At 37.7% G+C, this 14205-nt stretch overlaps 1 protein-coding gene across 3 annotated transcripts in view; it reads left to right on the top strand.

The window, feature by feature from the left end:
* PRICKLE2 (prickle planar cell polarity protein 2) overlaps positions 1-14205 on the top strand; it is a 340264-nt gene that overhangs the window by 217434 nt on the left and 108625 nt on the right. For all 3 annotated transcript variants that reach the window (XM_087923606.1, XM_087923607.1, XM_087923608.1), the window contains one exon: positions 6756-6939. In XM_087923606.1, coding sequence (XP_087779732.1) covers positions 6756-6939 — 184 coding nt within the window. The remainder of the gene's footprint in view (positions 1-6755; positions 6940-14205) is intronic.

Below are 14205 nucleotides of genomic sequence, written 5' to 3'. Positions count from 1 at the left end.
AAAATGTCGGATACTCTGACCCACAGTTTTTTCCAGTCTGAAGCACCCTCTTTTTCTTCTTCTAGAGTTCTCATTTCCCACTTCCTATTCCTCCTCCCTTTTTTCAGTTGGTCGCAGTAACATACTCTTGTGGCTCTTCAGAATGAAAGAACAAAACAGGAATCAATTTCAGCATCTTCATTTCTCCAGAGTTACCTCCAAGAAGACAGTACAGGATTCTGTTTTACTTTAATGATGGGTGTAGTGATGAAGTTGCAGCCTGTCTAAGCTGCAAAGCCCTGAATTTCTGCTTGGTTTTCAGTGATTAGCTGGATAGCTGTGCTGAAGTAGTTTTTGCCTAGCAACTGCAGTATAAAAAAAGGGCATAGAGACCATTGTTAGCTATAATAAGGTAGGTACATTCTCCAACTTTGCAGTGGATTTTTCCCCTGGAAAGTCTGTTGTTTTTCTTTTTCACTTTGTCTCCAAGCTCTGTAAGAACATCCATATTTTTTTTCAAATACATAAATACCGACTGTATCACCACCAGTAGTTAGTTGGCAGCAGATTTGAGTAGGCCACTTCAGAGTTGTTGGTGGATTGAGGATTGATAGAGATGCATAAAGGCTATTAAAGTGTGTGACATATTGATTCGTTCAACATTATATCATCAGCAGAGATGGGAATTATGGTTGACCTCCTTGTTCCAGAAAAAAGTATGAAGCCTTCCTACAGAAGCTCATTAATTAAAGAATTCATATGAAATTGTATTCTGATTGGTTTAGAGAGTAACTGGCAGTGGACAGCCGAGATTCTGTCACTGACTAGATAGAATCCAGACACCCTACTTATATTTGCATCTGTATGTATTTAAATCTGATGAAAAGCAGGAAATGGGGGGAAATTGGCAACTTTTCCTCCTTTGGCTTAGCAAAGTCTTGAGGCATAGTGCATATTTGTGCTCTGTAGGCTGTAGAGTTTAAGTTTATATGCAGTCACTTTGATTTATTTATTTTATTTATTTACATATCAAATCTCTCAACTGCCTCCTTCCCTCCTCCCCTTTTCAACAGAGAAATGTTTGTACATTCATAAAGGATCGCAATAGGAAGAATATGTTTTACTTTGGGGTGGGAATGGTTTGTGAAACGGTTCTGGGTGTTACACTTAATGTTAATTACTTACAATCATTCTATGCAACTACACAGATAATTTTGTTAGGGCTCTTCCCAATGGTAAGCCAGAGCTGAAGCAAGCAGAGGATTGGGTTAGAGTTTAGATCGAGCCAAAATGGAGACACCAATTTCTCTTTTCAGTTTAATTTGTGGGAAACAAAATGGAAACAACAGGTAAATAATCATAAAGGAAGGAAAGAGGGGAATAAAATAGATAACATCTTTGAAAATACTGAGATTTTCATACATAAATTGCTAAATATTCTTAAGGAGAAATTATAATAATACATATTTAATAGTTTCTAGCAAAAATACATTTGCATGTATACATAGGCTATTAAGGTGGTTAAAAATAGAAACTGAATAAAAACAATGCTTAATTGAAGGGCTTGTCCAAACTGTTTTCTGTGTTGCTAATTTTTTCACACTTTTAGGTAGCATTGGTCCAAAGAAACATGTAATTTTGTTTTCCAATATTTATAATTGTAACCAACTAAAAACTAACAAGAATAGAAACTGACAGAAATATAATTGCTTATATTGCAACAATTTACAAAACTTGGAAAATATTGTCAATGAATATGAGAGATCACCTCTTAGACCTGATTTTTGCTTCATTCCTGGATTGGGAGGCATTTTTCACAGTAATTCATGCCTTGGCTATCTTCCATTTTGATTAATTACTTTAATGACCCTACATGGAACTGTACCTGAAGAACCTTCAGAAGATACAATTGGTACAGAATACGGCAGCCTGGGAAGTGATGGGTAAATCCCAGTATACCTGAGTGATTCAATTGCTTTGGGAACTGTACTGGTTGCCAATTATATCATGAATGTGATGCAAGGTAGTAGTTGTTACATTTAAGGCCTTTATGGCTCCAGACCTGGTTATTTAAAAGACCACCTTCTCCCTGTCTTCCCTTCTGATCACCTTGAATACGGTCAACTTCCTCCAGGAAGCATTCTTAAGAGATTGCCTTCTAATGGCACCTTAGATGCAAGCTTTTCATGGTCACACCCACATTCCCTTCCTGCAGAGATTTGGTCGGCACTGTCTCTTCTAATTTAAAGAAAGTTGCTGATATTTGTCCTGTCTAACACAAGAGACAACGATGCAAAGGAGGTTTCTGAGCTCAAACATCTCTACAGGCAGTCCTTGGCTTACAACCAGTCCCTTAGTGACCATTTGAAGTTCTGATGGACCTACTTAGTCCTTACAACTCAGATTCAAAGTTCTGACAGACAGTTGTGCCCTCAGTCATGTGATCCTATTTTGGGCACTTGGCAACCAGGCCATGTTGGAATGTCTGGAACTCACTGCCTGATTCTGTTGTCACCTGCTCAAACCTCCACTCCTTTACCCTCAAACTAACCGTTGATCTCACCCCATTCCTAAGAGGTCTGTAAGGGGCGTGCATAAGCACACAATCATGCCTACCATCCCTGTCCTATTGTCCCCAATTATTAGTTCCTATTTCTTGTATTTAAACTTTTGTTTATTCTTGTTTCTATTATATTGTAAGCTTTTGACAAATAAAAATAAATAAGTAAAATAAATGTTTACGGCCGATGGTAATGTCCTAAAGTCATAAAGATCTGCTTTATGACCATCACAAGTTATGACCATGGTGGGTAGGCTCTGTTACAGGTAGGACTGCCTGTATTCTTTGGCTTTTATTTTTGGTATTTTAGTGTACCTCTGAAGTGCTTTTCCCTTCTTTTTAAAAAAACTTTCCTTGGCATACAAATGATCAAAATAAAACAAGATAAACAGCATGATTAATTATATCTTTTTCCTAATTCGTTCAAAAAGACCAAGAGTGTGGATCCAACTTAATAACTAAACCAACTTTGCCACCAGAGATAAATTCTAACTAATGTGAATACAATCCCTCCAATATAACCTAGAAAGATTTTGATTAATGTATTATTATTTTAAAGGGATTTAGGAACATCTGCAAATTATTTTATGATCAGCTCTTTGTGACTTGCCCAAACATATTCATCGAGTTCAGATACCCCAAATGTTCCATTTTAAAAAAAAGGACACGGAGTATATTTTTAGACTGCAGCAATTTAATTAATTTCAAGAATGTTAGCACCAGCCTAATCTTGGGCAGGGTAAAACAGCTGCCTCAGTTTTCCCAGTGTTGAATGTCATGAAAAACTGTGCTGATTATAGAGTTCTGCTTTCAAGGTTGGAGATAGTTCTGCTGGGAAAAAAGTAAAATTCTTGTTTTGCCTTTGATACAGTTCACATTGAAACAGAGGAGTGGGAATTGTAATCTTCTTTGGCTCAAACTGCAAAATACTACAGCTGGCCCTGAAAATGGTAGCTGATACAATTTTAGCTCTTAAGACAGAGAAATTGGATTCTCATTATTGCTTTTCATTGTATATTTATTGGATGGGTAAATTGTTTAATCAAAGAATATATAGCGTATATGAATCAAAAGGATCTTTCTTTTAATTTCAACCCATTCAGCTATGCTGTGACCTTGGCTTTAGAGGGGCAGATCCCTACCTCTTTTTGCACAGAAAAGCCTTTCAGATTATTAGATTTTTTTCCCTCCATTGTTTAACTCCTCATCCCAGAAGCTTCTTTACTTCTGAGCTGAAGAAGCTTCTGGGATGAGAAATAAAATGTTTTCATAGGGGGGAAAAAACCCAAGAAAGTCCAGTTGGGAAGAAGCACCTTTGAAATAACCATGACCTGGATAATTGAGAATCTCCATACATTTAGTGGATCACTATTCTTAGTCTTCCCTTTCCAGAAGTAAATATAACCAGCTCCTTTAATCTTTCTTCAGACAACATGGTTTGTGAACTCTTTTCCAACCTGGGACTTTCCTTCTGAACCCAGTACAAACTCCCTTTTAAAGTGTCCTTTCCAGAACTAATACATTCCAAGACCATCTTAAGTACTTCCCATAATCTAGGCACCATGTTTCTTCTGTTCTTTGCTTCATTACACTGAGAGTTCATATTTAGCCCCTGATCCATTTAGGATCACATGGCCATTTTCAGATTCATTGTTGACAAGCTCAGCTCTGTATCTGTTCATTCAATATTTGATATCTACTAAGGTATGCAAAGTCTCATCCTTCCTTCCATCAAAGTCAACCAACAGCTCAACCAAGAATTCCTAACTAAAGGATGGAGAGTCTGGCGCCTGCAGATTTGCTGAAAAACAACTCCAAATAGCATAGCTGTATCATCAAGGTTCCAAGGTTAGAGGGCACCTGGTTAGACAAGGCTATCTTGAAGGAGACAAATATTGTAGAATATGGCTAGCGGGATTTAGAATAGATTAGGACAGATTAGGAGATTCATTTTGACTGGCACCCTTAAGGTTTTTTTCTGTCCTAGGTCACTGCAGTTTCATTGACTAGGTCAACCATCACAGTTTCAAGACTAGGCTTTCCTCTACTTGTTCGGAGTCTGATCAGATATTTCCTTTCCACAGGAAATGTTACTGTCCATGAAATGGCCTTCTGAGAAGGGAATAAGAAAAACCAGCCGAAAGGAAATGAATTATGAAGAGAGATCCTTGTTGAACAAGGCAGTTTTATTTACCTTCACTTGAGATCAAATTTAGGAACATCATATGTAGGAGATATCTACTGAGCTTTAGCCTTGTTCTCTGAAAAGCAGGCTTGTGATAATCTTATAGCAGTTGCTAGTGAGCAACTTTCATCACTGCCTTTATTTAGCACAACCCTGTCTATGATGTTCTGTCATTGTTAAGGAATTTGCTGCTCTGAAGTTTCTCTTTACATTGGCATTTTGCATACTGTATATGACAGCCTTTCTGCTTGCTGAACTGGATGTGCTGATGATCTGGCACTCTTGGCATATTTATGGGTGCTGTCAAAGGAGGGAAAATGAAGAGGTGTATCCCAGATCGTCTATCAAATGCATTTGATCCTTAAATCCTTACCGCCAGTTCTTTATGGGTGGTCTGGAACTCGCTGTATGTTTTTCCCCCCTCCTTTCCAAATGAAAGAATTATGCTTGGGTTTAGAAAACTGCTTTGGGGCTCTGGCATTTTGTCAAGGACAGGTTGTTGTTTATATGTAGACATTGCATTTCACTTATCCCATGCAGGGTTATTGCTGACAGCTGCTTTATCCAAGGCACCTCCATCCAATAACCATTTCCCATGGATATAGATAGCACAGTGACCACAGCAGATATAATATCTCAAGTTATGTTAGTACAAATTAGTTTGCACCAGTGTTCCTCAGTTGCTGTTTTCATTTCCATTTTCTTTTGAAACTGGCACACAAAAATAAATTAAATGCCCTCTGCCTACTGTACATCCAAAGAGTAGTCAAGACCTAGCTCTTATGGAGGGCTTTTGGGGACAAGAATGAAATCATGATTCTATGCCAAGAATATTGGTGCTATTGATTGATAGCAATGAGTTGGGTTGGGTTTTTGTATTATTTAATGTTACTTACCGGAATAGGAATTGTGAGCCATTCAGAGCCTTCACACTGACTCATGAAGGAAGGGGAAGAAAGGAAGAACAAATTCTGCAAAAACATACATCTGTTATGTATGAAACAAAACTTATTGTGTGTGTTTGTGTGTGTGTATATGTGAGAGAAAGGGGGAGAGAAAGAGAGAGAGAGTCATAATGCATAATAACGTGGCATGGATATAATTAACTATTATATTTAAGCCAGCTCAAAGAAAAAAATAACCAGATTTCCAAACAGTCCTTCAGATGGGATCCCTGATGGTACATTGTATGTTCAGATATAGAAAGGGAAGAGATTTCTTTAGACAGCTGTATAATTGAGGAAAAATGCATGTATCAATGTTTCTGTGATCACAAAATATGCATTATACATTGTTCCCTTGTACTTGCCAAACCAGGGATATGTAATTCAAAAGATGAGCTTTCAGAGTAAAGTTAATATGTGAAATTATTTACATTGAAAAGAAAGCCACTATATGTGTTCTCAACACATAATTGTATTTTGATAATCTTATGTTCAACTATTAGCCAAACCCATCAGTTTCTTTCAGGAAAGTGATTAGATAGGTGTGAATTCATAATTTTCAGTAGGTGTGATTTCATAATTTTGTTTATATAATTGTAAAATAACAGATAATCAGAGTTGAAAGGGACCTTGTAGATCATCTAGTCCAACTCCCTGCCCAAGCGGGAGACCCTACACCATTTCTGACAGATGGCAGTCCAATCTCTTCTTGAAAGTCTCCAGTGATGGCGCTCCCACAACTTCTGAGGGCAAGGTGTTCCATTGGTTGATTGTTCTCATTGTCAGAAACTTTCTCCTTATTTCCAGGTTAAATCTCTCCTTGTTCAGTTTCCATCCCTTATTCCTTGTCTGGCCTACAGGCACTTTGGAAAATAGCTTGACCCCCCTCCTCTCTGTGGCAGCCCCTCAAATATTGGAAGACTGCTATCATGTCTCCCCTGGTCCTTTTCTTTACTAAAACTATGGAGACATGGCTTTTGGATGCCAGATGACCTTCATTGATATTTATACTCCCAAGCATTCTAATCTCTATTTCATACATCCTTAAATAGAGGATAACTGTTGGCTTTTTACTTCATATCCCCAGAAAAATTTGCCGCCACTGTAAGTGTCCACAGTCAGAACACTTTGAAACAGTGATGCCTTTAGAAATGGAGAAGACAGTGACCAAGCTGATGTTTGACTTCCAGAGGAATTCAACTTCTGATGATGATTCTGGCTGTGCCTTGGAAGAATACGCATGGGTCCCTCCTGGACTGAAACCAGAGCAGGTATTTGCTTTCATTGCTTGTTCATGATATATGTGTTTGGAAATGCTACCATCTCATCAAGTTATAATGTTTTATCTTTAGCTTTCTCAGATGAGACAAGATCGTTAGTCCTTGAACAGTCATTGCTGCCACCATGTTGAGACATATCAGGCAGGGATAGAGTCCACAAAGCTGACATGATTAAGGCACCAGGCTAGAAACCAGTAGATGGTGAGTTCTAGTCCCACCATAGCTATGAAAGCCAGCTGGGTGATCTCGAGCCAGTCCCTCTCTCTTAGCCCAATTCACTTCACAGAGCTGGTGTTGTGAGGAAAATAGGAGAAGGAAAGAATATTAGATATGTTCACCATCTTGAGTTGTTTATAAGAATAATAAAGGCGTGATTTTAGATAGGCAGGCAGACAGACAAACTGACAGAAAATAGCTGATAGAATGTCATCTGAGCTTTGAATGGTTTATTTTCCAAAACAATTGCCTGTCATCTGACCTCAAAAAACAAAACTAAGGAAAGGAAAGTAACATCTGTAACCAAAATGTTGGTTCTATATCTAGCAATGTCATCTAGTAAAAAAAAGAAAACAAAAAGCAAAAGCCACAAACAATTTTTTCTCATTTGTAATCTACCATAAATTCAGTAGATGAAATTGTTGTATTACCACCAAACAATCACAGGGCAGATAATTGCACCCTAGGCAGGAAAACCACATACCGCTTATCTGGGTTTCAATTAACATCATTCAGAAGGACAATGGGTATCTGCTCTGGTCTACATACACATCCCTTGCCCTTCCTTTTCCGATAAGACAACAAAGTCCTTTCAGAATCTAAGCCTGGAGGCGGAGACGCGGAGATAGGAAGAAGAGCTCCAGGCAGAGACAGAGAAGAACAGCTGGGATCTTTAGGAAGGGATCCAGAGTAAACGAACAAGGAAATCTGTGTCAGGGAACAATTACCTAGGAAACAAAGATTACAGTGAAAAAACTATCATGATGAAAAGTTCTCTTAAGACTCTGAATTAAGTTTGCAGTTAACCTGATTTAGGGATTATCCAGGAAAATCTGACAGGAATCGGTCATTTCTGATTTATTGATTTACAAGCAATGTTTGTACCCAAGATTCTGCATTTAGATATCTGATTTACTTTAATAGGAGTACTGGTTAAAATATTTGATAGTTATTGTATCTGAGTTGTATTTGTGCAAGTTTATATACATATCCATTATTTCTTGAGCTCTTTCAGCAGCAGATCCTGCCCTCCTTGAATTTGACCAAGTGTATGTTATCCCTGTTTTAGATATTTTCAGTGCTTTCTTTTCTATGTTATTGCCATTTGCATGTGACTGACAGAATGACTGATGACTATGTGCCATCAAGTGTCAACTCTTGCAAAGATAAATTTTCTCCAAGACAATCTGTCCCAACCTGGTCCTTTAGCTCTTCCAATGGTGTGTCCATTGCCAGTACAATTGCAGTTGTTCGTCTTACTCATGACAACATAAGGTTTAAAAGGATATTTTTTTTCTCTTTAAATAAAATTAATAAAACTTTGGGTTATTGAACTAATTAACCAAAGGAAGGCATTTTGTTTTGTCTAATCATATTTTCCAAAAGCTACAGGTTCAACAATTGGCTTCAGAGTCTATTTCCTTTTGTTGTTGTTACTTGTTATGTTAATAAGTACTTGTTCTGCTGGATCCCAATTTCTCCCATACAAATGGGAAGAGGAAGATGACAGAAGATAATTACTACTGACAGGGTATACCAAGCACTGCACCAAGGTAGGCCAAAGTATACAAAACCCAGAGAAAAGGATTTAGTTCTTTCACCCCATAGATTGTTTCCCCAGAATTTCTAACAAAGAGATTCTCTGTTGATTTTCTTCCACATATGGACAAATGGTCAGGCACTTTGATGTTATCCCATTACATTGTGCGATCATTTCTAAAATCAAATCTCTGTACTTTGAATCTCAGGATCTTGCTAGAACAAGAGTAGAACTAAAATCTTGCTGTCTTTCGATTCAGTTTGGATCTGGGCTTGGAACAGCTAGTGAATCAGAAACATATTTAATGTAGCATTACGTGCCCATTCAATTATAGAGCAACATTTAAATGTAATACAAATAATATTAATAAATATTGTAAAATTAAGTGACATGATAGTAGTGTTCCGATATCTCAGGGGTTACCACAAAGAAGAGGGAATCAAACTATTCTCCAAAGCACCTGAGGATAGAACAAGAAGCAGTGGGTGGAAATTAATCAAGGAGAGAAGCAACCTAGAACTGGGGAGAAATTTCCTGACAGTTAGAACAATTAAACAGTGGAACAACTTGCCTCCAGAAGGTGTGAATCCTCCAACACTGGAAGTTTTTAAAAAGATATTGGATAACCATTTGTTTGAAGTAGTATAGAGTTTCCTGCCTAAGTAGGGGGTTGGACTAGAAGACCTCCAAGGTCCCTTCCAACTCTTCTATTCTATTCTATTCTATTCTATTCTATTCTATTCTATTCTATTCCAAGTACAGGTTGTCCTTGTTTAGTAACCACAATTGGGATTGGCAACTTGGCTGTTAAGCAAAGCAGTTGCTAAGTGAAGCTGCACTTATGGTCTTATTCCATTGGTCCTTTTCTTTATAGACCTACACAGGAGGTAAATGCAAAGATACTTCATAAGATTTTTTTTTCATTATTATAACTGCTAAATGAGGCAATTACTAAACCAGGAGTGCCCCTCTATATACACTAATATACAATATAATATTAAAGCCTACCAAAAGAAATCCTAATACGAACAATTGCAAAAAATAAAATTGAACATCCACATTGTGCCAAGAAATGGAGTGATTCATTTGTTGTGTATTTTCAACAATAATGGTCAAAAAACATGATTAAAACAGGAACCATCCAGGCACCAATCAATACCAGTAATTTTCTTTGTAGTTGGCTTCAGAGCCTCTCTCTGGAACACCAGATGGAGAAGGGCTATTCAGAGGAATAAGACTCAGTCGATGGTCTTAACTTCAGCAACTGTCAAATCCCTGCATTTGCAGCTCTAACAGAGAACAAACCAGGCCTCATGCAGTGCGCTGTATATTTCAGTCTTCCCAAAGAAATATCCGCGTATTTAAAATGAAAATTTCCTGTAATCATTCAGGACATTAATAAGATGGATGTGGCATGGTTTATTATCAGTATAAAATGTATTTTTATTATTTACATTTGGCTTGTTTTATTCATCTTTTCTCCTAGTCATTTTTTATGTCTGAAATTGATGACTTAATTTGCAAAGGACATTGTAAAAAGTGGCTTGCAGGGATAATTGCTCTAGTAATTGTTTTTAAAAAAATCATTCATGGAGGCCAGAAATATTTCATTCAAATTGTTATCCTGTGTATGATGCATATGAATCTGATATTCTTTCTTAGGCTTGAGTTTGAAACTCCAAAACTGATTTGGTAATCCATTTCCCCACAGGGTGCAAATTTTATTAGAATAGAGAGAGTCAAATTCTGCTTCCCTTCCTTCACTTTTTCCTATAAAATGTAATAATGGGGTGTTATGTTTTTGATTCATTATCTTATGATTATTCCAAGTTGGAATCTTATAAATTTAAAGATAACCTCTAATAATTTATACTAATACAATTTATGAAATAATAATTGAGCATGCTTGTAGAATGACTGCAAGCAGGAAGGGAATATAGATTTGAGAAGCATAGATATCCTTAGATTTTCATTCATATTTCCAAAGGCACTGCAGAAGATCCACATTGCATGACCCACCAAAGTCCATTTAAGCTCCTGAGTTAACGCTAAACTTGAACATCTGGTGTTAGCTTTTTTAAAACCAAGGGAAATAGAAAAAGAAACTGTAAATGGGATGGTAGCACTTCTGTCTTTATTGTATCCTAGTAATTGGGAGTCTCAAGGTTTTTGAGTAGTCTGTGAATTGAAGGCATGAGAAGAGCAAATGAAGCTGCATTACCAGCTGCTTAGCAACGTATAGAGGAGGTAGATGCTTAGCAACAGGTGATCTTCAGTTCCTAAGTTACAGGCACTTAGATTCCTGCATATTAACAGGATTTATTGGACCAGAAGCTTGCACAGGAATTGAGCCGTATAGGAGATTTAGGCTCAAATGATTTGTTTCAAGACCTATAGGATATCCTGCAAATGAGGCAGAGATGCATCCTTCGGCAACCCAATAACTCAGACTTTTCATGTAGAGTTTTTAGAGATATTTTTTCTCTTTTTTTCCAACTTTAGCAGATAACATCAGATTGCTTTTTATGTTGAACCATAATAGCCAACTCTATGATTAACATAAGAACTGGAAAACTAAAGCTCAAAATTTTGCTGGCCATCACATTTGGGAGACCTTGGGGTGAGATAGAGTGGAGAAGTGGGCCATGCACCACCTTTTTGGCCACAGATACCACTTACCCAACCCAGTACAAGCAATTCCATCATCTTCTTTCACATGCATAATAACAAGGAGGAGGAGATAAGATCAGAGCTAGGAGAATATGGGGAGAAGGCCAACAGTCGCCTTCTTGCAGGTGACCTGACCAATTCAATAAATCTGAATTTACATCATCAAATGAACATAAGTTTTATATTCTGCCTCACATTCACAACCATGTCTTCTTTGAACAACATATTCTGACCCAAGCCTCATTCTAAGCAAACAAAAACCAAACAAAGATAAAAACAAAACCTTTTTAATGCTTCTCTGTGAATTCCATTCATTCACAGTAAAAACACTATTAAAACTAATTGTCCCAGATAAGAACAAGCCTTGCCAAGGTTGTGCAAGGCTGCCAAGAATACTAGATTAAATTGCAAGGAAATAATCAAAACCAAAAGTCTCTAAACACAAACCAGGATTGTCCGAACTTCCACAAGACTTGAAGCTCAAAAACTTCTTTGCTTCCTGCAAAGAACCCCACCTCTGAGGCTGGCTTTTATCCCTTATGGGATAAAAGTGGCCATCGCCTTGCAGCCTTACTCCCGAGTCATCCGTGCTGCTGCAGCTGCTCTTTCCTATGAGCAGCCCTGCACACACCCGCACTGGGCACAGGCTCCTCGGGGTCCTCAGCATCACTGCTGCCAGCCTCCATAAGTTCCGAAGGCAGCACTCCACTCTCTGACAGTCCTGGCCCCATCCCTGCATCACACGCAGGCCCCTCATCTGAGTCCTCGCTCTCCGAGACCTCAGCCATCTGCACCTGCTGCCGGCAAACCACAACACAACATGTGTTCTAGGTTTGGATTTGCCCTAGTGTAGAGCTTACTTTCCTAGGACTGCAGATTGATCAAAACAGTGATTTGCAGTTCAGAAATAAAGCATCAAATTGCACGAATTCACGCAGCAATGAGGAGCATGAATCGAGTGTGGAAAAGCAAGAGCATCAGCCTAGCAACCAAATGCAGATTAGTCTACACTATTGCCTTTCCCACAGTTAGTTATGGTTGTTGAAAGTTGGACCAGGAAAACAACTAGACAGGAGGAAAAAACCACTTGTTCAAGCTGTAGGTGTTGGAGAAGGTCCTGCACATTCCTTGAACTGCAGAGGTGACAAGCAATCAAGTACTGGAGTGTATAAATCCAAACATTGCTAAAAGGCAAAACCACAAAATTCTGCCTTACTTATTCTGGCCATGTCATGCAAACATGCTCACTGGGAAAAGGCAGTTATGCTTTGAACGGTCAACAGATAAAAGGAAATGAGACACAAAAAACATGATGACTACACCCCCCCTCAAAGCTGACACTAGCCAGAGCATAAAACAACTGAAAGTAGCCCTGCAGCATCAGAAAAGTAGACAGGGAGCTGGTCTACAGAATCTCTGTGAATTGGACATGAATATTATCATCAAGCTATTATGGCCTGTAAGTCATGTTCAGCTTATCATGTGGTTTTAATGAATTCTGCCAGCTTTGGTTGAATCCAGCAATATGAATAGCTTGCGTAACTATACCAACTTCATGGGGTTTTGTTTTAATTGCAAAAAATTATGTTTGCTCTACATTCTTGCCTCTTTTATTTTCCTTTATCACTTCATTTTCTTAATCCACTTATTCTAGTCATTGTGACTCCTTCATCTTTTTACTTTATTTCTCTGTTTGGAGGCCTTTTTCTCAGTTCTCTTCTGTGAGGAACATAGTTATAGATAGATAGATAGATAGATAGATAGATAGATAGATAGATAGATAGATAGATAGATAGATAGATAGATAGATAGATAGATTTGTTTTCTTAAGTTTTCGCTGGTACTTACATGTATGGTATTCAGCTTTGTTCGGGTATTTTCCCACGTTATTGTAGTTGTTGCTGCAACTTTGTAGTTGTTGCTGCACAAGTACAATGATGTGGGAAAATACCCAAACAAAGCTGAATACATATATATGCCTTTTTTTTCAAAGCAAGATAGTTCATCTTTCCTCTAGTACCTAGATATGATTTTGTCTTCTCATTATCTTCATGGAACATGTATAATTTCTCAACATTTTATAGCTGGTGAATTGTTTTTAGTATTGAAAATTTCCAGTTAGGAGTATGATCCTGCTTGAGATGATTGGGTTATCAATCATTCTTAAATACATCTCTCAGTGGTCATCAGATTCTCTTGATTCACATCTCAAAGGTGCAACTGGACATTCTTGATTTTTCTTGAAGACATTTCACTTCTCATTCAAGAAACTTCTTAGTTTATTTTTCAGTTCATAATTGAAGAAGTTTCTTGGATGACATGATATGTCTTCAAAATTAAATAAGTCCAGTTGCTATTTGAAAAAAAGTGCCTTTGGGACAACCATGACGCGGATGACTGAGAATATCCATAGACACTGATTCACATGATTTTTTTTATACTTAAAAATAGGGCTCACAATATAGCTATAAAATACAGGAGGTGGCAGGTAGCACTATTTCTACTACACCTGTGCAATTTTTGCCTCATATATTTTATCCCACATATTTTGAGAATGGGCTAACCTGCCTCACAACAATTTGAGGAGAATGCTTGCAAATTTTAACAGTTCCAAATGTGTCTTTGGGGACCTCTGATTTAAGTCTTGGGGTCTAATTCCCACAAATTCAGATTAATTCTTATTCGATACATGGCATCGCTTCAGTTATTTGAAAATTGCTATTCTATTCCCTTTAGTCTTTTTGAAGATAAATATGCTGAATTTCTTCAGTCTCACAATAGCATAGCAGTCCAATCACTGATTAAATGAAACTCGTAGGTAGCAGGCAATA

Source organism: Pseudonaja textilis, chromosome 2 (assembly GCF_049901715.1).
Source record: "Pseudonaja textilis isolate UNSWEBS1 chromosome 2, rPseTex1.2, whole genome shotgun sequence".
Classification (NCBI taxonomy): Eukaryota; Metazoa; Chordata; class Lepidosauria; order Squamata; family Elapidae; genus Pseudonaja; species Pseudonaja textilis.
Note: the sequence above shows the minus strand (reverse complement) of the source record. Positions and strands in the feature narration are given on the sequence as shown.